Source organism: Rhea pennata, chromosome 9 (assembly GCF_028389875.1).
Source record: "Rhea pennata isolate bPtePen1 chromosome 9, bPtePen1.pri, whole genome shotgun sequence".
Classification (NCBI taxonomy): domain Eukaryota; kingdom Metazoa; phylum Chordata; class Aves; order Rheiformes; family Rheidae; genus Rhea; species Rhea pennata.
Genome location: NC_084671.1, coordinates 17,478,623 through 17,502,935, shown reverse-complemented (window position 1 = coordinate 17,502,935; position 24,313 = coordinate 17,478,623). Strand labels below are relative to the sequence as shown.

Sequence of the window (24,313 nt, the reverse complement as noted above, 5' to 3'; positions counted from 1 at the left end):
GAGATTGAGAAAGTGATCCAGCTGGAAAATAACTTAGTAAAAAACGACAGGTTTCATGCAGACTTTTAAGGCTAATGAGATGGACAGAAGAGGAGATTTGTGGAATGTTTTTGCTGGTAATGCTACTGAAAGATATATTCATCCCATTTTCCTGTCATTGTTTTGAACACGAAGTGAGTTATCCTCATATCTCCGAAATCATCAACTACAGAACCGTGAATGTTTTTCTTTCAAGAGCTAGAGCTACTTCAGTTGAGTTAAACATGATTAAAAAAAGAAAAAACATCCTATTCTGTCTTTCAACATAGGTAGGCAACAACCTTTAAAATATTTTTCTCTGTAAATGTTGAAAAGACTGATACTCTTTAAGTCAAAATCAACTGATCTGACTCTGAAGGAAAATACCTCACCCCATTCATCGAGGCAGTGCAAATGGACGTAAAGTCCAGTGCTCTGAGAGTGAAGTAATTATTATTTTTTAATAGCTGCTATTCAGAAATTTGCAGATAGTCATGCATGACTTTGTCAGGAATTATGTCTGTTTTGAGCTTTATTGAGTACTATTTGCTGGGGTGGTCAAAAGCAGTACCAAAGCCATGAACCAAATTTATAGATGGAAACAGAAAACCTAAAACCAGGAACTATGGAAGAGAATAATGTGACTCTTTGCAAAGCTGCTAGTTGGCACTCAAAAAAATCGTTTTACAGATTTACTAGACTAACTTTTTTAAAAAAGTTTTCGGAGCGTGCCTTAGTAGAAATTCTATTACTTTGCTGATACTCAGAAGTGATTTGTTTCACAGTGCATTGGTCCCTGTTGGGAGGTTGGAGAGTTCCACTGTGCTTTTTTTGTTTGTTTGTTTGCTTTTTTGGTGGACTTAGTGCCAGTTCTTGAAGTTCTCTCTACCATTTTTCTGAATTGATTTGACTATAAAAATACAGGAACATAATTATATGAGGTAAATGTCACTATCTTAATTGATGAAAATGCTTGATGGGAAATGGTACCAAATTTTAGTAATTATTTTCCAGAGTAGCATCTGGTGCTTGTCTATTCTGGAATGGCTGAGAGCAACACAGCATAATATTACTTCTGATAGAAACTACAAATTCCTTGTTATAAGGAAAAGTGCTAATGTCCTCTAACTAATCAATGGATTTCAGCTAATGAAAATCTATAATAAAATTTTTGTATGTCTTTATTTGGACTTACAATTCATATTTAAATATGAATTGTATACAAAAAAGCTCTATCTTAGTAGCATACCTTATATCAGTAAAGTTTCCTGGAATTTGGGCACTATCTAGTTTAATAGTTTATTGTTCTGTCCTGTTTGTTGGAGTGTTCTTCATCACTTAAACTCATAAAAATATCATCTGAAAGAATTCTGTTACGAAGTGTCTATGCATTTGTATACTTTGTATGTATTATGGTGTTCAATGGCCTAGAGTTGTTTTTAAAATAGGAGAAGTAAATTGAAATACTGTTTGCTGTTCTGTAAAGAGCTTGTACAGTATATGTGTGGTAGTACAGTACATTATACTGTATGTGCATGTATGTAGCAGTTTTAAAGTTGAGACTGAGGAATTTTTCCCGTTTGTCTGAAAAGAAAGCAGAGTTAAAAGTTGTAGATTTGTAAGGCAGTGAGTTTTAGTTCTTAATTTGAGTGCAATGTATTGAAAGTGACACTAACATTACACATGCATACATGAAACTTCTATGCATTTTGAAAAATTCAATTATAGTTTAACTTGAAGTGACAATGCTAATTAGTGCATATTCCCAAGTAGGACTTTAATTAGAGTTCCTGAGGTGGCCATCATCCATCAATGCAGAACATACCGAGAGCAGTTTTGGAAATGATTTTATAGTAAGATGAATATAATAAAGCATTTTAACAATGACTTTTACAGATTCAGTTTAACAAACTTCCTTTTTCCAATTATAATGGTGTTAATGGTGAGTTGATAAAATCCACGTGTGGAAATGTAGTTGTTTTTAATGATAGAAAGAACATCTATTGTTAATCTTTTGTTTATCTTATATTGAAATTGTTCATGCTGTGACATTGCCCAGATACATGTTTAAAATAGGTTATGTGCATCTTTGTTGTTGTGTATTTGGATGTTGAAGTTGAAGTGAAAGTCATATCCACAGAAGAAAACAGAGTTGGTTTGTTTCTTTCTTGTAGTTGTGTTGCCTTTGCCTTACCCTCTCTTCATTCTTTCTTCAGGTCAGAGTGCCAGATGCAGTACATACTGCTGGGTCTGCTGATACACATGTAAGTCCACAAGATTAAACCTGGAACTTCAAAATAAACCTGTTGTTCTCTAAAGAAAACTTTCTTGCTGCAGTAAGCCTTTGGTGCATGGGGTATGTAATCTGTAGATATTTGTAAAGATCTACAAAAGGCATTTGTTTTCATGTTTAAAATAGTCCTTGAAAAACTTTAAAAACTACTCATGTATGAATTTCTACTGAATGATACTGCATTAATAACTGACATTTAAACAGGTAGAAGTGGTAAAGACTGTAGACATTTATATTGAAGTACAGCTCAAAATGTGGGCTGAGTAACTGTAAGAGTCAATGTATAGTAAAGTGGGTTTTGTATACAGTTGGCCTCTCAAAAATGAGGTAGTATGACCCTAAATTAAACTTCAGCTTTTCCTTCTAATAGAATATACTTGAAGAAAAAGGTAAGAACATTTGACTATTCTTCCTCACCTCACATTATAGTTAATGAAATGCTGTGGTTAACAGGAATTTGCCTTCATGCAATGATTTGCTTGCTTAGCAGGAAGTTTCTCTCTTCTTCCATCATCTACCATATTCCTTCCACTGTGATATTTTTTGTTTTTTTTTAAAGGAGAAAGGTCTTTAGGTATTCTGTGCCTCTGTTGTTAATAATTTTGTGAAGCTACTTAATGTCATAATTGTCTACTGGAATGTGAATTGCAGGAATGAATTAATTTAATACTGTTGATTTTTATATTGCTCCAGCCACTTGGAAGCTTTTTCCTAAGACCATTTCTAAACTTGTATCTTGGTGCTAGAACTCTTACGGCTGCTTTCATCGTTATGTCACTAGAACATGTACTCATGTGGCAGCATTACAGGTATCTTGTATCATCACTGTGAGAGATTATTTTCTGACAACAAGGATAAGTCTTTGCTGGGAGCATAGTATTTGTGTTTGTCAGTGTTGCTGCGCCATAGTAATAAGTCCACATTTTGCCAAGGTTGTATATTGCTTGTCGTACTGAAATACAAGTAGTCTTTGAGACAACACAAAAAGTGGATTTTATTAACTTCTAAAACATGCAGATGCATGAAAACCTGCTGATAACTCTGTCACAGGAGCTCATGTTGAGAAGCTTAGTAGCATAAACCAGATGAATCATAGAATCATAGAATCAGTAAGGTTGGAAGGGACCTCTGGAGATCACCTAGTCCAACCTCCCTGCTCAGCATGTTAGACAGGGTTGCATCCGGGCAGGCCTTGCATATCTCTGGAGAAGGAGACTCCACAGCCTCTCTGGGCAACCTGTTCCAGTGCTCTGTCACTCTCACAGTGAAGAAATTCCCCCTCACGGTCAGGCAGAACTTCCTGTACTTCAGTTTCTGCCCATTGCCTCTTGTCCTGTCACATGGGACAACTGAAAAGAGTTTGTCTCCATCCCCCTGACACCCTCCCTTCAGACACTTTTACACATTGATAAGATTCCCCCCTCAGTCTTCTCTTCCCCAGGCTAGAGAGGCCCAACTCTCGCAGCCATTCCTCATAGGGCAGATGCTCCAGCCCTCTGATCATCTTCGTAGCCCTACACTGGACTCTCTCCAGCAGCTCCATGTCTCTCTCGTACTGGGGAGCCCAGAACTGTATGCAGTACTTGAGATGAGTCCTCCCCTGGGCTGAGCAGAGGGGCCGGATCGCCTCCCTTGACCTGCTGGTAACACTCTTCCTAATGCATCCCAGGAGACCATTGGCCTTCCTGGCCACAAGGGCACATTGCTGGCTCATGGTCAACTTGTCATCCAGCAGCACTCCCAGGTCCTTCTCTGCAGAGCTGCTCTCCAGAAGGTCAGCCCCCAGCTTGTACTGGTGCCTAGGGTTATTTTTCCCTAGGTGCAGGACTCTGCGCTTGCCCTTGTTGAACCTCAGGAGGTTCCTCTCTGCCCAGCTGTCCAGCCTGTCCAGGTCTCTCTGAATGGCAGCACAGGCCTCAGGTGTGTCAGCCACTCCTCCCAGCTTGGTATCATCAGCAAACTTGCTGAGGAGGCACTCCGTCCCCTCACCCAGGTTGTTGATGAATAAGTTGAACAGGATGGGACCCAGTACTGAGCTCTGGGAGACTCTAGTAGCCACAGGCCTCCAACCGGACTCCACGCCACTGATGACGACCCTCTGAGCTCTGCCTTTCAGCCGGTTCTCAATCCACCTCACTGTCCGCTCGTCTAACCCACACTTCCTGAGCTTATCTAGGAGGATGTTATGGGAGACAGTGTCAAAAGCCATGCTGAAGTCAAGGTACACAACGTCCACTGCTCTCCCCTCGTCTACCCAGCCAGTCATTCCATCATAGAAGGCTATCAGATTGGTTAAGCAGGATTTCCCCATGGTGAATCCATGCTGGCTACTCCTGATCACCTTCTTTTCCTCCGTATGTCTGAAGAAGACCTCCAGAATGAGCTGTTCCATCACCTTTCCAGGGATGGAGGTGAGGCTGACTGGCCTATAGTTGCCTAGGTCCTCCTCTTTGCCCCTCTGGAAGACTGCAGTGACATTGGCTTTCTTCCAGTCCTCAGGCACCTCTCCAGTTCTCCAGGACCTTTGAAAGATGATGGAGAGTGGCCTGGTAGCAATGTCCACCAGCTCCCTCAGTACCCGTGGGTGCATCCCATCCAGGCCCATGGATTTGTGGATGTCAAGCTTGCCCAGAAGGTCTCTAATCCTTTCCTCCTCAATCAAAGGAAAGTCTTCCCTTCTCTGGACTTTCTCCCTCACGTCCAGGCTCCAGGATTCATGAGGGCTGCCCTTAGCAGTGAAGACTGAAGCAAAGAAGGCATTCAGTAATTCTGCCTTCTCTGTATCCCTTGTCACCAGGGCCCCTGCCCCATTCAGTAGTGGGCCCACATTTTCCCTAGTCCTCCTCTTGCTGCTGATGTACTTGAAGAAGCCCTTCCTGTTGTCCTTGACATCCCTTGCCAGACTCGATTCCAGCTGGGCCTTAGCCTTCCTCGCAGCATCTCTACATACTCTGACTGCATTCCTATAATTCTCCCAAGTACCCTGTCCCCTCTTCCACATTCTGTGTACTTTTTTCTGTCTGAATTTGGCCAAGAGCTCCTTGCTCACCCATGCAGATCTCCTGCCCCCTTTGCTGCGCTTCTTATTCATAGGGATGCACTGCTCTTGAACTTGGAGGAAGTGATATTTGAATAGTAGCCAGCTCTCCTGGACCCTGCTTCCTTCTAGGGCGTTAACCCATGAGATTCCTCCAAGTAGGCCTCTGAAGAGCCCAGAGTCCGCTCTTCTGAAGTCCAGGGTTGCAATCCTCCTTACTTCTTTCCTGCTGGATCCTGAACTCCACCATCTCACGGTCACTGCAGCTAAGGCTGCCCCCAACCTTCACATCTCCAACCAGTCCCTCTCTGTTGGTTCGGACAAGGTCCAGCAGGACACCCTTCCTCGTAGGCTCCTCCACCATTTGTGACAAGAAGTTATTATCAGTGCTTTGCAGGAGCCTCCTGGACTGCTTGTGCCTTGCTGTGTTGTCTTTCCAACAGATGTCAGGGTGGTTGAAGTCCCCCATGAGAACCAGGGCCTGTGATTGTGAGGCTACTTCCAGCTGTCCACAGAAGGCCTCATTGACTTCCTCTTCTTGGTCAGGTGGCCTGTAGTAGACACCCACAACCATGTCCCCCATTTTGGCCTGCCCTTTGATCTTTACTCATAAGCTCTTAACTGCCTCCTCCTCCTCCCCACCCTAGGCAGAGCTCGATGCAGTCCAGTTGCTCTCTCACATAAAGAGCGACTCCACCACCTCGCCTCCCTGGCCTGTCTCTCCTAAAAAGCACGTAGCCATCCATGACAGCATTCCAGTCATGACAGCTATCCCCCCATGTCTCCGTGATTGCAATGAGATCATGGCCTGTGACTGCACACAGATCTCCAGCTCCTCCTGTTTGTTCCCCGTGCTACGTGCTTCGGTTTACAGGCATTTCGGAGAGGTGGTCATGCCTGCAGGTTTCCCAGGAAGGGTGTACAGGGGTCTGCCATAGCCATGTCCCAAATGCACATCCCCAGCTGCATGCACCTGTTGGAGGACCCCCAACCTAACTTGTGGTTTGTTGTCTACCCTGTCTGTATGACAGCCTCCCACCCCCCTCAGCACTGCATTAGCTTGTAATTTAATATTTTCCTTTAAGTTATAAAGTAGGAAACATTTTTCAAAGAAATATAAGCCATTTTGATCCTATGCTTATCTATAAAATGACAAGTTCAGAGACTGCTTGTTTCTTTAATTTCACTTGAGAGCCCATGCTTGGCACAGATCTAAGAGATATTTGTGATACTAAATAAGGATTATAAAGTAAAGGTGTTTGAAATGATTGTTTTTCACTGTGCTTTTTTCACACTAGGTGAGCAGATTCTGTATGGAAGACTGATACTAGAAATAAAACCCTTTCCATAGAGAATCATCGCTAAAGAAACTCTTTTTGCAATTGGCATTTGAAGTTTTATGATAATAGTGAATTGTTCAGCTTATCTGTTTTGATATTTTATTAAATCAGACCTTTTTACATAACTGTCTTTGCAAAAGCAGTAGTTTTGAGCATCATTGACAGCTATATAAGAACTTAAAAAATATGAAGATGAAGGGTAACAGCTTATATTCTGCTCTTTTAGGTTTTTTTTCCTTGTTGTATTGATTCTTTATGAATTGCTGTGTTAAACAGAAATTTCCAGAGAAGTGTCTCATCTTTTCTCTCCTTTTCTTCCCACTCTTCATGTCTTCTGAATGTAGTCTTCATTCTGTTGTCCTTCTCAATGCTTTGCTGTTTGAAAGCTAGCCAAAATGCTAATTCCATTCTTTCCAGAAATGATAGTTGCATGTAGTCCTTCTTTGAGCAGGATTTCAAGAAGTGAGGAGTGCAGATTAAATTATCTGATATAGAAGGAATTTGTGTGTGAAGTGTGGGCTTTTTATTTTATTTGAGTAGTATCTTAAACTTCCGGATTTTTTTTTCTTCCTACATTTAAACTCTAATGTACAACTTAAATTTAGATCTTTAGTTACACTTGTTTGACATTACATAGACAGTCTTCCAGCCAAAAGCATCAGAAAAACCTTTAGAATTTTTCAGATTTTTCCTGAAAAGTTGCAAGGATAAATATGTAATTAAAGTGCAAAGCATATTTTTCTGTAAATTTATAAATGCTATATTTTGCATAGTGGTAAGGTTTCCAAGCTTTTACAGCAAGTTCCCCTTGGGTTTCAGCAGAGATCATCTTTGAATGGTGTGTTGAAAGCATTCTCATTAGTCTAAATGATAAATGTTTTTTCAAAACATATATTTAATTTTTTTTCTTGTGTTAGATAATTAGCAGTCATAGACAAACATAGGTGGTCTTTTATTCATTTTTTGTTTTCCAAATATTTAAATCACCTGGCAAATTAAGTTTCAGGTAAAAAGTTTCTGGTATAGACCAAAGTGAAAAGTAACACTATTTTAATTGTTTTTCTAAACAATTTAATTTTTTGTTTCACTCTTTTTGCAGCCTCTAATGGAAAGTAAACTTAAAGCATTCAGCATTGGCAAAATGAGTGCTGCCAAACGGACCCTAAGCAAGAAAGAACAAGAGGAATTAAAAAAGAAGGTAAGGGTATATATTTTTCTGTGTGCGGAGCTGAAACTATCTTGATACTATAGTATAATCAGTTCAGTCACCAAATTTCCTCATTTTGGTTTAGATAACTGTGTAGTTTTCTGAGAACAAAAGTGATTTGTATCTTAAATGTTTAACTTTAGAATATGTTTTTTCTTGATATGCATGACAGTAAGGTAGAAAAAGGCAGGCTTCTCTGGCTTCCCAGAGTACTGAATTATAACAATCTCTTGATTCTTTTGTTGATCAAAATGAAGACAGCCATCACCTTAGGTTATTTTCCGTTCTTTATTTGCTCTATATTATTGGATTTTAGTATTTGGAAGGAATACTTGTAGTATCTGAATTGTCTCAGTACATATCCTTGTTACTGTGCAAAACTTTCTGTCTAATGACTTATGTAGAAATATCAAAAATTTTAACATTTTTGATCAAGATAGGTCAGGAGTATCCTAATGTTAGGAAATACGTAGCTCATGGTTGCTAAGGCTTGAATATTTTCAAGTCTTTGAGCTTTGCACACTCACGATGTACTGTATTTCAGTAGGATTTCTCATGCTACATTCATGAAAACACTAGCCTAAAGAAAAGTGCTTGTGCTGAATTTATTTCCTCACTCAATTTAAGTCATTGAATTAACTTGTTCTTTGGGAAATGCAAATAGACGATCCTATTGCTAATCTCCTTCAGTCATTCAGATTGATCACAATGGAGAAAATGGATTATGTAGTGTTATCTGATGCTTAAGTTAACCCAGAGCTCTGGTTTCGTAATGCTGTTTTTTTAATAAACTTCTGCATTTGGCATCTTTGAATGTTAAACTGCCATGCAAACTAATGTAAATGAACAGTCATATTTGAGCATACCAGTTAATTTTCTCAAAGTATTACATGCCATGTTCTTCCCACATTCCTCTGTAATTTAGATTCTTTTGTCTAGAATTGAAACTTGCTTGATACAGTTCATTGCAGCATGAACTCTAGAATCTAAATAGGAATGTCACATAGCTAATTTGAGAAGAGCTGTCTTGTGGAGGTTATTCTGTGATGATAGTAAATAGATTAACATTTGCTCTGTAGGAGGATGAGAAGGCTGCTGCAGAAATTTATGAAGAATTCCTTGCTGCCTTTGAAGGAAGTGATGGCAATAAAGTGAAAACATTTGTAAGAGGAGGAATCGTTAATGCATCTAAAGGTATAACTAATTTTCCTTTCTAGGGAGTGGGGGTGGTAGATCTTTTGGTTTTTGAATAAAGATGAAGATTTGCTTTTAAGTGCATTTTAAAATAAACTTTTTGCATTAGGAACAGTAAATCAAACTTGATGCTAAAATCTAGTCTCTGCTTTAACTCACTATGTAGTTAGTGACATGATTTGTCTTTTAAGGAGAAAAATAACTTTTATAAAATGTCTAATCTTTGTACTTTTTCTTCATACTGCAGTAACAGAAAGTTTGTATTATTACATCATCTTGATGTTTTGAAATATATTGTTTGAGTTGCATAGACAGGACTTAGAGCATTTTTCTTTCTTGTAAGTCTGCTGTGCAGGATTGGTTAATATAGTTTGTTTTTAATTTTAGAGGAACATGAAACAGATGAAAAGAGGGGTAAAATCTATAAGCCTTCGTCACGATTTTCAGATCAAAAAAATCAACCAAGCCAAGCATCTAATGAGAAGCCTCCATCTCTCTTAATGATAGAAACCAAAAAACCTGTAAGTTTTATCTTACTGGAATGTTAACTCTCTGTTTAAAGTGTATTTTGAAGCGTTTTGAAAAAGATCTGTGTGATCTTCAGAGTAGTTTTATCTGCGTTTATCACATAGTAAAAGAAGACAAAAATTTGGGTTTTTTTAATCAAGTTTAAAAAAAAAAAGAGAGCAAAAATGTCTAGTTCTAGGTCTAGTGGTTCTGTATCTGGCATGATATGTTTTTGTAATAGTGCACTCTAATTTGGGCAATATGTTTTTACTGTATTCCTTTTTGATGTTTGGTGACTATTGCAAAGTAGTATCTCAGATGATGAGCATTTTTGAAGTTTTAGAAGCGGTTCTTGTTGCTACCAACTATTTTTTAGGTGTTTATAACTTTTAGGAAAATTTGACCTTTGCAGTGATGCATATTTTTCTTTGTGAGTTTTTTTTTGAAGTGTTTTTTTTGATAATGTTTCAGCAACTCCCTTCATTTCTTCGAGTTGCAGAACTTGCATGTTTTTGAAGCTGAAAACCTTGTTTTTATTTAATTTTTTTGACATCTATGTGGTTTCATTTGTTTTTGTTCTTAAACTGAGATTTCAAAATAAAAATGAATGTTTTATTTTTGAACAACCTTAGTTTTCAAATCGGGTGATGATTACATATGACTTTACTATTACTCCTTCGTATGTGTACTTTTAAGTAAATATATTGGAAGTCTTTAAAAGAGCTTACTGCAATCTTTAAACTTACATAAAGCATCTGTGATACTGCCTGCTAGGGTGGGGGAATGAGATGTGATGTGATGATTGTGGGTATTCCCATCTTAGCTTCTCTTCAACTTTAAACAAAATGAAGATTTAGAACAATGGGGTAATACTGGATGGCAGTTTTTATATTCATTGTATGTAAAGCTCTACAGTTACAGAAATTAATTGCTTATAGCATTTTTTGTCCTGCTGAGCTCTATTCTATTGTATGCAAGTATTTGTATTGTAAAAATATTACTGCTTTTCAAAATTGTCTTAAATACTTAACAAGTAATGCAATCAATTTACTCACTTGCCCTGTCCAATGGTGATTGAAGATAATGAGGTAAAAATGATTTTATTTATTTGGCAGACCCTCCCCAAAAACAAACAAAAACAAACAACTTTGCCTGGGGTGAGTAGGAAGTCCAGTTTTTCCAAAGCTGTAGTGTGTAACACAATAAATATTTTGTATGTCTGCCTATTGGAAACGTTTTCATTTAAATTTGGTTGTATAAAAGCAATGTTGTAGAAGTTGAGTTCACTTGAGTTAGTTAAAGTGCATATATTACAGTTAAAAAATATGTATTACAATATCCATATTCTTTGTTATTCAAGAGTGTTTTCTCTGAGGATCTCTATTTAGAGTAATTCTTTCTTCAGACTTGTATTTGTATCCAAACGAAAGCAAGGGAGGGAAATTCTTCTCATATAAAATGTTTGTCTCTGGATAAAATAATTGGAAAAATGTATATACATAGATAGATATCAATTTAATGGAGCATGAAGGCTTGCTAGGGGTGTAATCAACTTTTGTGATAAATTTCTAAGTTGACCAGACTGACAAAATACTTTAAAGATATTTAAATTTGTATGTTGTAGAGAGTGTTTGATCATACAGACTGCATTGTAGTAATCACAAGTAACAAAGTTTAGCTTAAGTTATCCTTAATTTTGTATTTTCTAGCTTTGTGTTTGATAGCACTCAGTCTTAATGTTTTCAAGTCTTTTTTTTCTCTCCTGTAGTTTACTTGGTTTGAAACCTGTGGGTAAAATATGCATGAAAATTAACTTAAACTTTGATATATAAACGTATTTTTTATATTTTGCTTCATTCTGTGTGCTGAAATTTTGGCTGATATATCTTTAATTTTAGCCTTTGAAGAAAGGAGAGAAGGAAAAGAAAAAGAGTAATTTGGAACTTTTTAAAGAAGAATTAAAGCAGTAAGTATGATTAGTTGTTTCTGTAAATAAAGATGACACAAGCTCTTGTTACTTTGCTTTTAGTACCAATATTTCAAATTGTTCTTGCTTTATCTTTTGCCTTCCTCCCCTGCCCCTGCCAATACTTGTGAAATAGTATGATTTCATTAGCAGCAGCAGAGATAATCCTAAACAGAGCATTAACCTACACAGGTAGATGCTCTTGTACAGGTCTATGTGATATGTCAGAATAGTCAGTTGCCATGTAATTAGTCATCTGATGTTTCAGGATCAAGATTACATTGTTTTTTCAGTGGCTCTTAAGTTATATCCAGAGAAACTGTGGAATGAGACTGAGTTTTTATATTATAGCAGAAATAAGGCTTTTTAAAACTGAAGTTGAGATGTACTTCAGTTTATGTAATTTTAAAACCAATTTGAATTAGGTTTCAAAAAGCAGATTCTTTCACTTTTAAATATATCATACAATGGGGAAAGATGATCTCACTCACTGAGAGTAACTGTGAGTGCCATACATCTGCCCTAATGTTAGAGGTGGAAAATAAAAGGAATATGTGTGCGTTAGAGAAGAATAAGTACTGCATTATAAGTACATTTATGGCTTTTGTGAGTAGCATCTAAAATTTTATTTTAAACTTTATTGCTATCTACTTATTAATTGATATAAATAAATTGAATTGGCAGCTATGTATTCTTGGTACTTAATATCTTTGCGTCAGAATTTAAGACGATACTACAAAGAACCAAATAGTAGTTATTTGTATGACTACTATTCTCGGAAGTATAAATTGAGGTGGGGTCCTGTAAGTACTGGGAATGATCAAATGGGAGTGTCTGTTGCTCTACAGGGTGTTAGCATGCATAAATATGGCTAAGAAAAGGTAGGAGCAGAAATAGACACAAAGGAGCTGTGTGTGTTTTGAAAAGTCATTGGAAAGGTTAGTGGACCTCTTTCAGTCGAATGTGCGATTCAGGTCTTTTTTTCCCAGAGCAGACTTCTTGCTCCTAATCTTATAAACTGGTTCATAAACCTAGCCTGTTCTATTTGAGTTTAAAGCACCCTGGCAGAATGGATGAGGAAGCATGCATCTGGAACAGCTCTAGTGGTTAGATTCCAATTGATTAAACAGGAATTCATACATAGGGGCAAACTGAGCCCAGTGTTCGATACTAAAAATGATCACATTTATAAAGATAATTGAAATATTGTTTATAAAAATTAAAAAAAGTACCAAGTTGTTAGTTACGTTCAACTTTTTTTTTTGGTAGAATACAAGAGGAGCGTGATGAAAGACATAAAACAAAAGGTAGATTGAGTCGTTTTGAGCCACCTCAGTCGGATTCAGATGGCCAGCGTCGTTCCAGTAAGTAGCTGTTCTTTTTTTTTTTTTTTTTTTTGGGGGGGGGGGGGGTTCTACAAAATGTGTAGACCAAATATATATATACACACACAAACACATGCTTTATTTATTTATTTATTTAGTGGATGCTCCTTCAAGAAGAAACAGATCGTCTGGTGGTAATATAGTTTCTTTTTTCATTCAATGTACCATTGTTGCTTAAGTGCATAGTAAAGATTGACCCATGTTGTTTTTGTTTGTTTGTTTCCTGTTTTTTCTTTTTCCCTGTTGTAGTGCTGGATGATTACGCACCAGGGTCACATGATGTTGGAGATCCAAGCACAACAAATTTGTATCTTGGAAACATCAATCCTCAAGTAAGTTTGGAGCCAAATAGTTAAGTACAGCACTGACATATTTGAGTCCAATTATGCTTTTTTCAGTAGCTATTTTTTCTCCAATTTATTTATCTTAAACCATATACATAGGTTTAAACCTATGCATTAGGTACAAGTGTTGACTGTGGAGACAGTATTCATTTGAATAAATGCTCTATATATCGTACTGCAAAAGTTAATGTTAAGACTGTCAGTTAGTAAAAGCAAAAATGCTCAGTGGAAATTATTTGTCCTTAGATACGTACGTATGAGAAGAATAATATCTTATAGAAAGTTGACTGTGATTAGATTAGAATGTGATTTTTTTGTTTTTTTAAAGGCAGATTTTATTGGGGAGGTAGTGATCAACAGTGCTGTTCCTGTTTATCAGGAACCTGAGAAAATCTCAATATTTGGACACTAACGTGAACAGGTATCTTACAGTTAGAAATACAGTAGCATGATTCTAATATTTACCTTTTTTTTTTAACTGTAGATGAATGAAGAGATGTTATGTCAAGAATTTGGACGTTTTGGACCTTTAGCAAGTGTCAAAATTATGTGGCCAAGAACTGACGAAGAAAGAGCAAGAGAAAGAAATTGTGGCTTTGTTGCCTTTATGAACAGGAGAGATGCTGAAAGAGCATTAAAGAATCTAAATGGTGAACAGATTTTTTGGTTCTAAATTGCAGTTACCTTTGTAGGTAAAACTGTCAGCATATCCTGAAGTAGTGTTACCTGACTAGTAATAGATGCATTGTAACTATGTTCCAGCCTTGAAAAAGAATTGGAAACATCACCAGTTCTCACCTGCTAGCATATTTGAACTGCACCCCACCATCAACAACAAACAATTCAAGATTTCCCTGCCCTATTATTACACTTTTTTTATTATTTCCAGTGAATGTAGTGTGGTGATGTGTTTCAGTCTATTTTAGAGAAGACCTGCCCAGCTGCAGAATAGATTTGTGGAGTTTGTTCATATTTACCATAGTGACTTAAAGTTGAAAGTGAAAGTTTTCACTACATCTTCTGGAAGAGTATTTGAATAATAGAAGGGCCATGCCCCAAAAATGTCTATATAAAATTTTAAACTGTAAGTCAATTATTATTTATCTGTGAATAAATCTGCAGATTTTTCTTTCCCAATAAGCTTAGTGAAATACTGATTCTGTAGTTTGGATGTATAGAACAAGTGGTCTGGTTTTAGTGTGTTTCCTGTTTTGATACAGTGGTCGTTTATCATCTTTTACACTTGCATATATTTTTTTTTTTATTTGTCTTAAAGGAAAAAAGTCTTTGAGCTCTATATTCACTTGAGAACTATCTTTCAGATAAATCTGGTATATAGAATTACTAGCATGTGACCATTCTGGCAAAACAGGAATTTGAGACTTAAATAGTAGATACGCCACCAGTAGCAATTTCAGTTTATGCTGAGCATTTTACTGATTCAGAGCTGAATGTCATCAAACTTTAGCATACACCAGGACTGGAAAAGTTGGTGGCTTTTGCTGTAGGTAAAGATATAAAAGTTATGACAGTTTTGAAGATTTTAGGGGGAAGTAAGGTTTTATTTCTCCACTGAAAACAGACTCTAAGAAGAGTATCTATTTCTTGTAGTTTTTTACTAGCAGTAAACTTATAATTTTATGAATATATTTAAGTAATGCACAAGAAGTAATTTTCAGTTGTTGGGGATATATACATTCCTTACTTTTGAATAATAATTAAATTTCTAATACTGAAGAGGTAAACTGTGCTGCCACGAATATGTTGTTTTATGTATGGACTACCTTGTCTATATTCAGGGGAAAAAAAATCAAGTTTAAAAGTATATTAGGTGATGAGGAAAGCTATGCCCTTACAGTTTAGAAGAGCATGAAAATCAAAAATCTAGATCCTTGACAAAAAGGATAGAAAATGAAAAGTCATCCTTGTCTATCCACTGTCTACCTTACTCAAAATGGTACTTTTTAGGTCCGATAGTAGGTAGGGTTACAATAGTAAGTAGGGTTAAGTAGGTTGTATTGGTTATTAGGTAATTAGTGTAGACATAATCAGTATTTTAGGCTACTTATAGAGTCAGTTTTCAGACTTTTTTTTTTTAGAGTGAAAATAATTGGTTGTTATTTTCAGTTTTGAGTAACAACATTTGCAATTTGTTGTTATGAAAAAAACATTTTGAAGAATTTGAAGTACTGAATTAATATCATCTGAAAATTGCTTTGTTCTGTCTGGTATGCCACATATCAAAAGGGTTTTTTTCTTCCTCTTCCATTTTTTTCCCCCCTGAATTCAACTGTGTTGTGGCTTTGTATAATGTGTCTCCTGAACAGGTAGGTTGAGGGAAGAACAATCAAAAATTTTTACTGTAATAGACTTTCGTTTACATATGATACGGTTTGGTAGATGTGATACATTAATGAACATTGCAAGCAAATAGTAGTAAACAGTGGGAAACAAACCTAAACACTGCACATATGAAGAGAAATAGACAGGTACAGAACCAATTTATAATGTAACTTTTTTTTAAAAAAAACTTTCGCTTTTTCAGGCAAGATGATTATGTCCTTTGAAATGAAGCTAGGCTGGGGCAAAGCTGTACCTATACCACCACATCCAATATACATTCCACCTTCCATGATGGAGCATACGCTTCCACCACCTCCGTCAGGACTGCCTTTTAATGCCCAGCCTAGGGAGAGATTGAAGAATCCTAATGCTCCAATGTTACCCCCACCAAAAAACAAGGAAGATTTTGAGAAGGTAACTTAAAAAAGTATCCTGGGCCATATCTCATGTTAAATACTACATCTATGACAGTATTTCAATGGCTTCCTAGATTTGCATTGTTCAGGCTGACTTTGGCAGCCCTTAGTGTTCAAAGTCACTGGCTCCCTGCTATAGCCTAAGGGGACCTAATTCCTGAAACACTTTCTCATGCCTATGTTAGGCCACAGTATTGGGTCTTGAGTTATTTTTAGTGATGCTTTAAATCTGGCTATCATTTTCCCCCTCCAGGCTCCCTGGATTTTTTTCTCCTACGTCCCCCCCTTTTGTTGGCTGCCAAATTGCAGTATCTAAATTATTTTCTTTAGAGAAAATACTACGTTTTAATCTGAGTGCTTTATTTTTACACTAGATGAGTTGGTGTATTTTGTATAGAAGGTAATTAGTCCAGACATCAAATCAGCATTTTAGGCTACTTATGGAGTCAGTTTTCAGACTTCTTTTTTTTTAGAATGTTAGCTGAGGGAGTAAAGTGAAGGGTAAGTATCTTGTAATCACAAACCAATTTTATTTACGTTTGTAAGAGTTTATTGGTTCTTTGAATGACACCTAAATGTTAGGGTTGGCTTTTCTAAGACTTGGGAATACAGTAATACCAAAGTGGTCCAAGTCAAATAGTTTAGAATCGTTTCATAAATTTAAAAACTCCTTTCTTAATTATATTCAGTGTAGTACCTATTCAGTGCATCAATGTACATTCTGACAGGAATGTTCAGATACTTTGCCATTAGTGAACCTTTATGGTTCACTGACACAACCATTTGCATTTTATGTAATTGCTTAGCTATAACTTCACAGCAGTGATTGCCTGCAAAACTTGTGATAGATGTGTAGTATTTTCATTGCATATGTATATTTTTGCTTGTTACTTGTTAACAATACTCACATATTCTATGTTTATTATCTGATGTGACTTCATATACAGACTCTGTCGCAAGCCATAGTCAAAGTGGTTATCCCAACAGAAAGGTACATGTTTTTCTTTATTATTACTGATCTAAATATAGAAAATCTCCCCTTCGGAATTTTAAAGAAAAATTGTGATGTTGAGGAAAAGGTAATGGCTTGACTGAGCAATAGTTCTTTCATAATACTTAAAATGTGTGTGTCTTACAGTTGTATTATACTTATTTAGGTAACTTTTATGTTTAGTGAGGAGTAGATTTAAGTAATTGTCTCTTGCATTTGAACACTAGAAATAGTTGCAGGATAATTTTGTCAGTGAAAACTAGTGAGAAATAGCTTCCTTAATGATACTTTGTAGGTCTTGACAGTCTTGACGTGAACATATGAGTACTTTATAGCTATACTATACTACATCCAGTGCGGTGGTACTTTTTTTCTTTTCTTTCTTTCTTTTTTTTTTTTTAAAAAAAAGTTTTGTAATTTGTAACTAATTTAGTTGATCCTAGTAGAAATTAAAGCTGTTTTTATTTATTTATTTATTAAATGTGCAACAGTCAATAGTTTTGATCACTGAAAAAGGTAGTTCTGTAGCTCAAGGGTATTTTTTCAATTTGGTCCCAGTCAGTGCCTCTACGTTCACACTTGTCTAGGTATGCTCTTGCTCAGTTAAGCTGAAACCTTTTCCCAAACATAGGAACACAACACTATTTTAAAAGTAAATAAACACAAAAGATTACCAAATTCTCTTTGACATTGGCCTTGGTGAGCAACACCAGCTGAACTGTCTGCGGCAGCGGGGGACCAGGAAAACATCATGGGATGGATTGGGAAAGTATACAGTTTTTGACCAGACATTGGTACGATCGGCTCCAATAAATGTGGTTTTATTATAACTGAAACACTTTTTTTTTGTTGACCAGCTTAAGCTAAATGACATTTTTAAATAATGCACTTAAAACTATCATCTTTTTTTACTACACTGTTTTAATTGTCACAAAGTAGTCCCATTTTTTTGTGTGTGGGGCGGGAATAAAACATTTGTAAAGCTTGTTAAAGTAGTATATTGACATATTTGTCTAAGATGCTCAGATGCACCAGTAATTTTGATAGAACGTCAGGACAGGTCACTTTTTGTTGAGCAGTGACATGGAATAGTTAGTGACCAGCACATATCTTTAGTAATAGTAGAAAAACAATAATATAACAAATATTTGTAAAATTGTACAGTTGATAGTGTAATTTTTAGAGAAAGATACGGTTCCATTTTATTTACTGTAGCATTTTGAAAGGTCATATGGTAAGAAGAACTCTTGTTAATTGAGTTGTATTTGAAAATACCTTGAATTTGTTTCTTTAACTTCCTGATGACTTCCTGATGATGCTAATTACAATATTTAGAGTATTAGAGTGTATCAGATCATGCAAAAACTTGTAACTGACTTCACTGGGATACTGCATTTAATGTAACTCATGCTTGAAAATTTTCAATACCATTTTTTAACATTTCTTATTTCTTAGCACTTACAAAATGTTAACTGCACACAATCAAGATTTTTTCAGAGAATTTCTCTTTCAAGTGGTAATGTCTTGTATACCACAATGCAAGTAGCACCCTCTTTCAGATACAAGATTTATTGAATCTTTTTTAATGTATCAAAGATTCTTCCAAAGGAGATTTTCTTCAACCATGAGCTGCTCTTGTGCAACCTCATTGCACTTGATGGAAAAACAGTTGGATGAAATCCAATGGCATGGTTTTGCAGGAAGATGAGCCAAAAATGATCATAGTAAACTAGCCTTAAAATCTGTGAATGTTTCAAGCTCAAAGATTTGAGAGCTAATTGTAATTTTTTTTCTGACTGACATTTTCAAATACAGTTCATATAACAAAAAAAGCCTTGCTCTTTAGACTTTCAGAACACTGCTTTAAATAAAATGGCTGCTGAATTACTGAGAGTATGTCCTCTTTACAATGTTTCTGGATGGCAGAAAGCAAAAAGATGCAGAAAAATTGAGGTGTAGGTAGCTGTTGCTCTTTGGTGTGATATTTGAGGGAGAAGTAGTTTTAATACTAGTTAGTTAAAACATTTGCCAGAGCATTTGCCAGGTTTGCTGGTGGCAGGGGCAGGATTTTTATTACTATGTTTTTAAGTTGTAAAAAATATTTCAGTCTAGCGCTTTATATCTGTGGCAGAGCTTTGAATATTCACAATGGTAGAAAACAATCACCTAATGACCTTTATTGCTTAGTAATTAAAAATTCTGCAACTTTTCATTATAACAAATTTTTAACTTTTGTAATTTAAAATTTGCTAGAAAGATGTTTCATATGATACATTTATACAACCAATATCCTTTTGTTACATCTAGAATATTAATTCAATTAAAAAAAAAAGTAAAAATCTGCACTTTTTTGCATCACATTCAAAGGACACATGCTGTGAAGCTTTTGATATATGCAGGCTAGTCTGTGTTTGAAAATTTGGGATCCTCTTTTTCCAAAATATATGCAAAAGAAGATCACAATTATTTGTAAAGCTTATATGGCTGTCTCCTTTTAGTATACTTTTCAGTGGATCTGTATTTTCAAATGCTCTTTGAAAATTTACACTTCACACATGCTTCTCACATGTCTCAGGATGTTGTGCTGAATGAAATGAATGCAAATTTTTATTTTTTTTTTTAATTCTGATTTTTGTTCACTTGTGTGTATGAGGGAGGAAACATTGAATGGTATGACATGAAATGATGGACAGTTTTGTTTTATTGGCACACAGTTAAGTCTTGACCAAAGGATCCTTGTTTTAATAAAATTACTGCCATATTTGGCACCAGGAAAGCTATTTGCTTTTCCTTTTGTATTTGAATAGCTTGAAAGCTGAATGGAGTTTCTCTGAAGTGTTTGAAATGATTTGTGTTTAATTTTGAGCATAATATTTAGCCATGTGTACATCTGTAAAACTTCGGTTAACATTTTGCTATTAGTTCTAGATTATTTAGATGAGGGCTTGCTATTTGGTTAGATAATTGTTCTTTGGTGTTCAGTTGCCCATTTTTTTGTGTAAGGACTATTAGCTTTTACTAAGCAAAAGATGATTGTAGCTAAGCTGTGGAAATTCAGGAATAAGGTTTCCTCTTAGATTCTCACTCCACCACTCTTAGGCATGTTTTCATTTTAGAATGCCCGTGTCTATGATGTAAGGCAATAATATCGCTCCATGTTACCTTATCTTCTATACTGTTTTCTTAACAACACAGCAAAATAATCTCCTGCACAGTTGTAGTATCTTAGGTGGAGTGTAGTTTTGTATAGTGTTAGGTCTGAATCAATTTTTCTTTAACTGTGTTGTTGTTGTAGGAATTTGCTCGCATTGATACATCGAATGATAGAGTTTGTGGTGCGGGAAGGGCCTATGTTTGAAGCCATGATCATGAATCGAGAAATCAACAATCCAATGTTCAGGTGCTTATTATATTGCCTCAGTTTAAATAGCATTAACTGTATTAGCTGTTGCCTTTCTGATAAGGAGCTGTTTTTACTAAGTCTGCATTTTAATGCAAATTCAAATTTTACAAATTGTACATTTAAGAAAAGGGGAGGTGAATACTATGCTTTCCAGTTATTAATACTAATGTATATAATTCGTTCACTTGAGGTTTAACTCCTGTTTGTCTGAGGGATTGAAAGTCATTGATGGCAGCATTTGATACATTAAAAAAAAAAAAAAAAGAAAAGAAAAAAAAAGGGGGGGGAAAAGCACTTAAGTCCACTCTTCCTGGAGCCTAATCTCCTACCTTTATCAAGGTCTGGGAGTCATTTCTTTTCCTCAGTGCAAATAGGATTAAACTTCAACTAACATGATAAAGTTGTCAGAATTTCCAGCTTTTTTCCGTAATGCAATAAAAATGCATTGCATCCAAAATGCAATTTCAGGATTTCTTGTGAGATGCAGTCTCTGAAAATCTTTATTTCAAGGAAGTATTGAATGACCTTATAAAAACATTTTATTTACAGTAAGGTCAAAATGTTTCATTTTAACTTTTATACAAATTGAGAGAATATACAAGTCAGAACAAAACACTTGATCCTTAAAAATGTGTGTTTTTCTGATCTTGTGGGGTTTTTTTATCAGTGTTCTGACAGAGTTTATTGTTAGAAAACATCAATTCATTTGTTACAGAATCTTGAGTAACCTAACTGTACACCTATGAGTTCCTTCCTGGTTTGTGTTGTGGTAGCTTCAATAGTAGCTCTTCACATTGATTTTTCACATTTTACTTTGAGGCTGCACTCTCATTTCATGAGAGAGGTGCTGTGCCTTTTTGTAACTTTGCATTTCACTTTGCAGATTGTGAGGAGGATTTTATGCTGGTTCTGCACAACTGTACTGCAAGTGTGCATGGTTCTAGCTATTTCCATTTTGCTTGGTAGTTATGCTGGGATTGTGGGCAAAGGTTGGATATTGCTTCCTTTTGTTTGATTACTTCCTTTGAAATTGCACTTCAGTTAAATACCTTTTAACATATTTTCTGTCTTCTCTTTGTTCTCTGGTTTAGGTTTTTATTTGAAAACCAGACTCCAGCCCATGTATATTACAGATGGAAGCTTTACTCAATTCTTCAGGCAAGTAGAATTTTAGTGACAGTTCATACATTTAAACACAATAAGGTAAAAGAGCACCAAAAATATAAATACTTTTGTTCTTTCCAGGGAGATGCTCCAACCAAGTGGAGGACAGAAGATTTCCGTATGTTCAAAAATGGATCATTTTGGAGGCCACCACCATTAAATCCATACCTACACGGGATGTCAGAAGAGCAAGAAACAGAAGCATTTGTAGAGGAACCTAACAAGAAGGGCGCACTTAAGGAAGAGTATGAGCCTCTTTCAATTTTTAGTGCTGTCTTAACTGCTAATCATCTTTTCTGTTATGTTTCTGGGTTTTGTAGCTGTATTGTCCCTAAAATTTTATAGTGCTTGTTGTAATATTAGAAAGTCTTCTAACCTCGGGATCTATATTATATTATTGGATTTTGAATGATACTGGTGGCTAAATACCTTCTAAATTTTGTTAGATTCTCCATCTCTGAACAGTGATAACTTGCAATCCAGTTGGTATTAACCTTTTGTTGGAATGAGATTGGATGAGAGTTTTTCCCCATTTTCTGTTCCCCTCCATTGGTGGGGAAGTAACATCTTTCTCCACATTATTATGTTCTAGTGAATTAAATACTTGTATTATAAGTCTTTTAAATTTAATGATGCTGTTAGAAATTAAAATGGGGAGCAGCTGTTAATAAGCAGGAAGAGAAGGAACATCAGAGTTCTTTGCTGTGTATTGCATGTGTGGTGGTGATGGCAATGGTAGCAGAAATATGTATTTTTTAAATTTTGCTATCATTGTTCCTATTTTCTTAGCCCTGAGGGTTTTTTTCTTTTTTATTCTTTTTATTATAATTATGACACCAGTTATGGTTCTGGAAGGTTTAATACATAATGTATTCCTTGTATCTTTTTTTAAGGGATCAATAAGATGCTCTTAAGAGAGTGTTCTCTATATATGGAGTAGGAGAACAGGAAATAATTGTTTCTTTCTAACTTTCTTAGTCTAACATTTCTTATTCCACAGCACAGATGATGTACACGCTTCAGATTTATCCATTTTGATTTCTGCTTTAACTAAATGATAAAGGATAATTATTTTATACTTTTTATATATTTACTTTATATAATTTTATATATTTACTTTTATATATTATTTTTATATATTTACTTTATATAATTATTTTATATATACAGAGGTATTGATCCTCTGTGCTAGCTATTTTTCAGTTCTTTTTTCTTTATATATACTCAAGCCTTGAGTAGAAATTTATGCATGCTCTTTATTTGTGTAGTTGGCATGTGCTAATACATGCACGTACTCCCAAGTCATTGAAAAAACTTGGGCAACAGATTATAAAATTACTTAATGTTATTTGTGTCCAAACTATGTAAAATTCCAAACTTCTTCAAATGGAAAATCTTCAAAGTACTATTTTTTCTTTTTAACTGAAAGTATTAAATTCCTAATATTTCAGACAGAGAGACAAACTGGAGGAAATTCTGCGTGGATTAACACCTCGTAAGAATGATATTGGTGATGCAATGGTTTTCTGTCTAAATAACGCGGAAGCCGCTGAAGAAATTGTAGACTGTATTACGGAGTCATTGTCCATTCTGAAGACTCCTCTTCCTAAGAAGGTATGGAGAATTTATATAATCAGTTGTTGTGGTTTTGGAGGAGAGCTCACTTTACAGCATGTGTATGTAATTTACAAGTATTATTTCAGGCTGTGTTGAGGTTTTGTATTAAAACTAGAATTTGAATTCAAGTATCTGTTTTTTCTGTGAGGTTTTGTGAAAAATATTTATTCATACTGGGCCTTCTAGTAAATAATGTTCTGCTTTCCTCTGAATTTGAAAACAGCAGAATAGTATATTCTGAGATGAGAAATAAAAAATCAGAAGGCTGCACTGTCCTTTGTAATACTATATGAGGAATGTATTTCATGTTATAGTTGTAGTGATTCTTCTGTGATGGGATGCTAATTGCGCATTGATACCTCTATTAACCACGTGATTGTGTTACACTTGCTAAGTTGTGCTTCTAGATAGCTTAAACAATATTGTATCGCTTCAAAAAAATGCTTATATTTCCAGGATAATTTAAACTTAAAGTTATATTAATTTGAACATTCTCCATTGTAGATTGCAAGACTGTATCTGGTGTCAGATGTGTTATATAACTCCTCAGCTAAAGTTGCCAATGCTTCATACTATAGAAAATTGTAAGTACAATACTTTAGGTGCTTGGTTACAAAAGAGTATCCTTATATTCAGTCTTTTGTATCTGTTTGGATAAATGTGATAGTAGAGAATTGATTAAATGTGTCTTTATGACACTGATGATATCTATGTTGTCTTTACATGAAAACATATATGATGTAGCACATTAGCATATACATCAATGCATATGATGCTTTGTAATATGAAAAAGTATATATGCCCTATTCTAGTGACTACTTACATGGAACCTCACAGAGGTGACAATAACCCATGCGCATCTGTTTTTAGAAAGAGAGGCTGTAGATAACGTTGTAGTTATGGTATAAATAATCCATTCAAAGAAAAAAATTTTAAAATTTGATTTTTTTTTAATCTTAAATTTTGTTTTTAATCAAGTTTATGATGTTATGATAACGTGATGGGGAATATTCAGCATGTTGTAAAACTTTAGAGATTTCAGATCATGTTTCTTGTTGCAGCATGTCTTTGCTTTGCCAATTTATTTG

The 24,313-nt window shown here is 35.5% G+C and overlaps 1 protein-coding gene across 7 annotated transcripts in view; it reads left to right on the top strand.

The window, feature by feature from the left end:
• U2SURP (U2 snRNP associated SURP domain containing) overlaps positions 1-24,313 on the top strand; it is a 49,409-nt gene that overhangs the window by 4,625 nt on the left and 20,471 nt on the right. For 2 of the 7 annotated variants that reach the window (XM_062582718.1, XM_062582713.1), the window contains exons 2-18: positions 2,235-2,282; positions 7,788-7,886; positions 8,975-9,089; positions 9,477-9,610; positions 10,712-10,753; positions 11,495-11,562; positions 12,832-12,926; positions 13,046-13,081; positions 13,197-13,279; positions 13,776-13,941; positions 15,837-16,048; positions 16,998-17,041; positions 20,337-20,441; positions 21,536-21,602; positions 21,690-21,853; positions 23,060-23,222; positions 23,730-23,809. In XM_062582718.1, coding sequence (XP_062438702.1) covers positions 2,235-2,282; positions 7,788-7,886; positions 8,975-9,089; positions 9,477-9,610; positions 10,712-10,753; positions 11,495-11,562; positions 12,832-12,926; positions 13,046-13,081; positions 13,197-13,279; positions 13,776-13,941; positions 15,837-16,048; positions 16,998-17,041; positions 20,337-20,441; positions 21,536-21,602; positions 21,690-21,853; positions 23,060-23,222; positions 23,730-23,809 — 1,721 coding nt within the window. Of the gene's footprint in view, positions 1-2,234; positions 2,283-2,343; positions 2,375-7,787; positions 7,887-8,974; positions 9,090-9,476; positions 9,611-10,711; positions 10,754-11,494; positions 11,563-12,831; positions 12,927-13,045; positions 13,082-13,196; positions 13,280-13,775; positions 13,942-15,836; positions 16,049-16,997; positions 17,042-20,336; positions 20,442-21,535; positions 21,603-21,689; positions 21,854-23,059; positions 23,223-23,729; positions 23,810-24,313 lie in introns of those variants that run through there. The other 5 variants (XM_062582714.1, XM_062582717.1, XM_062582716.1 and 2 more) reach the window with 5 other exon arrangements.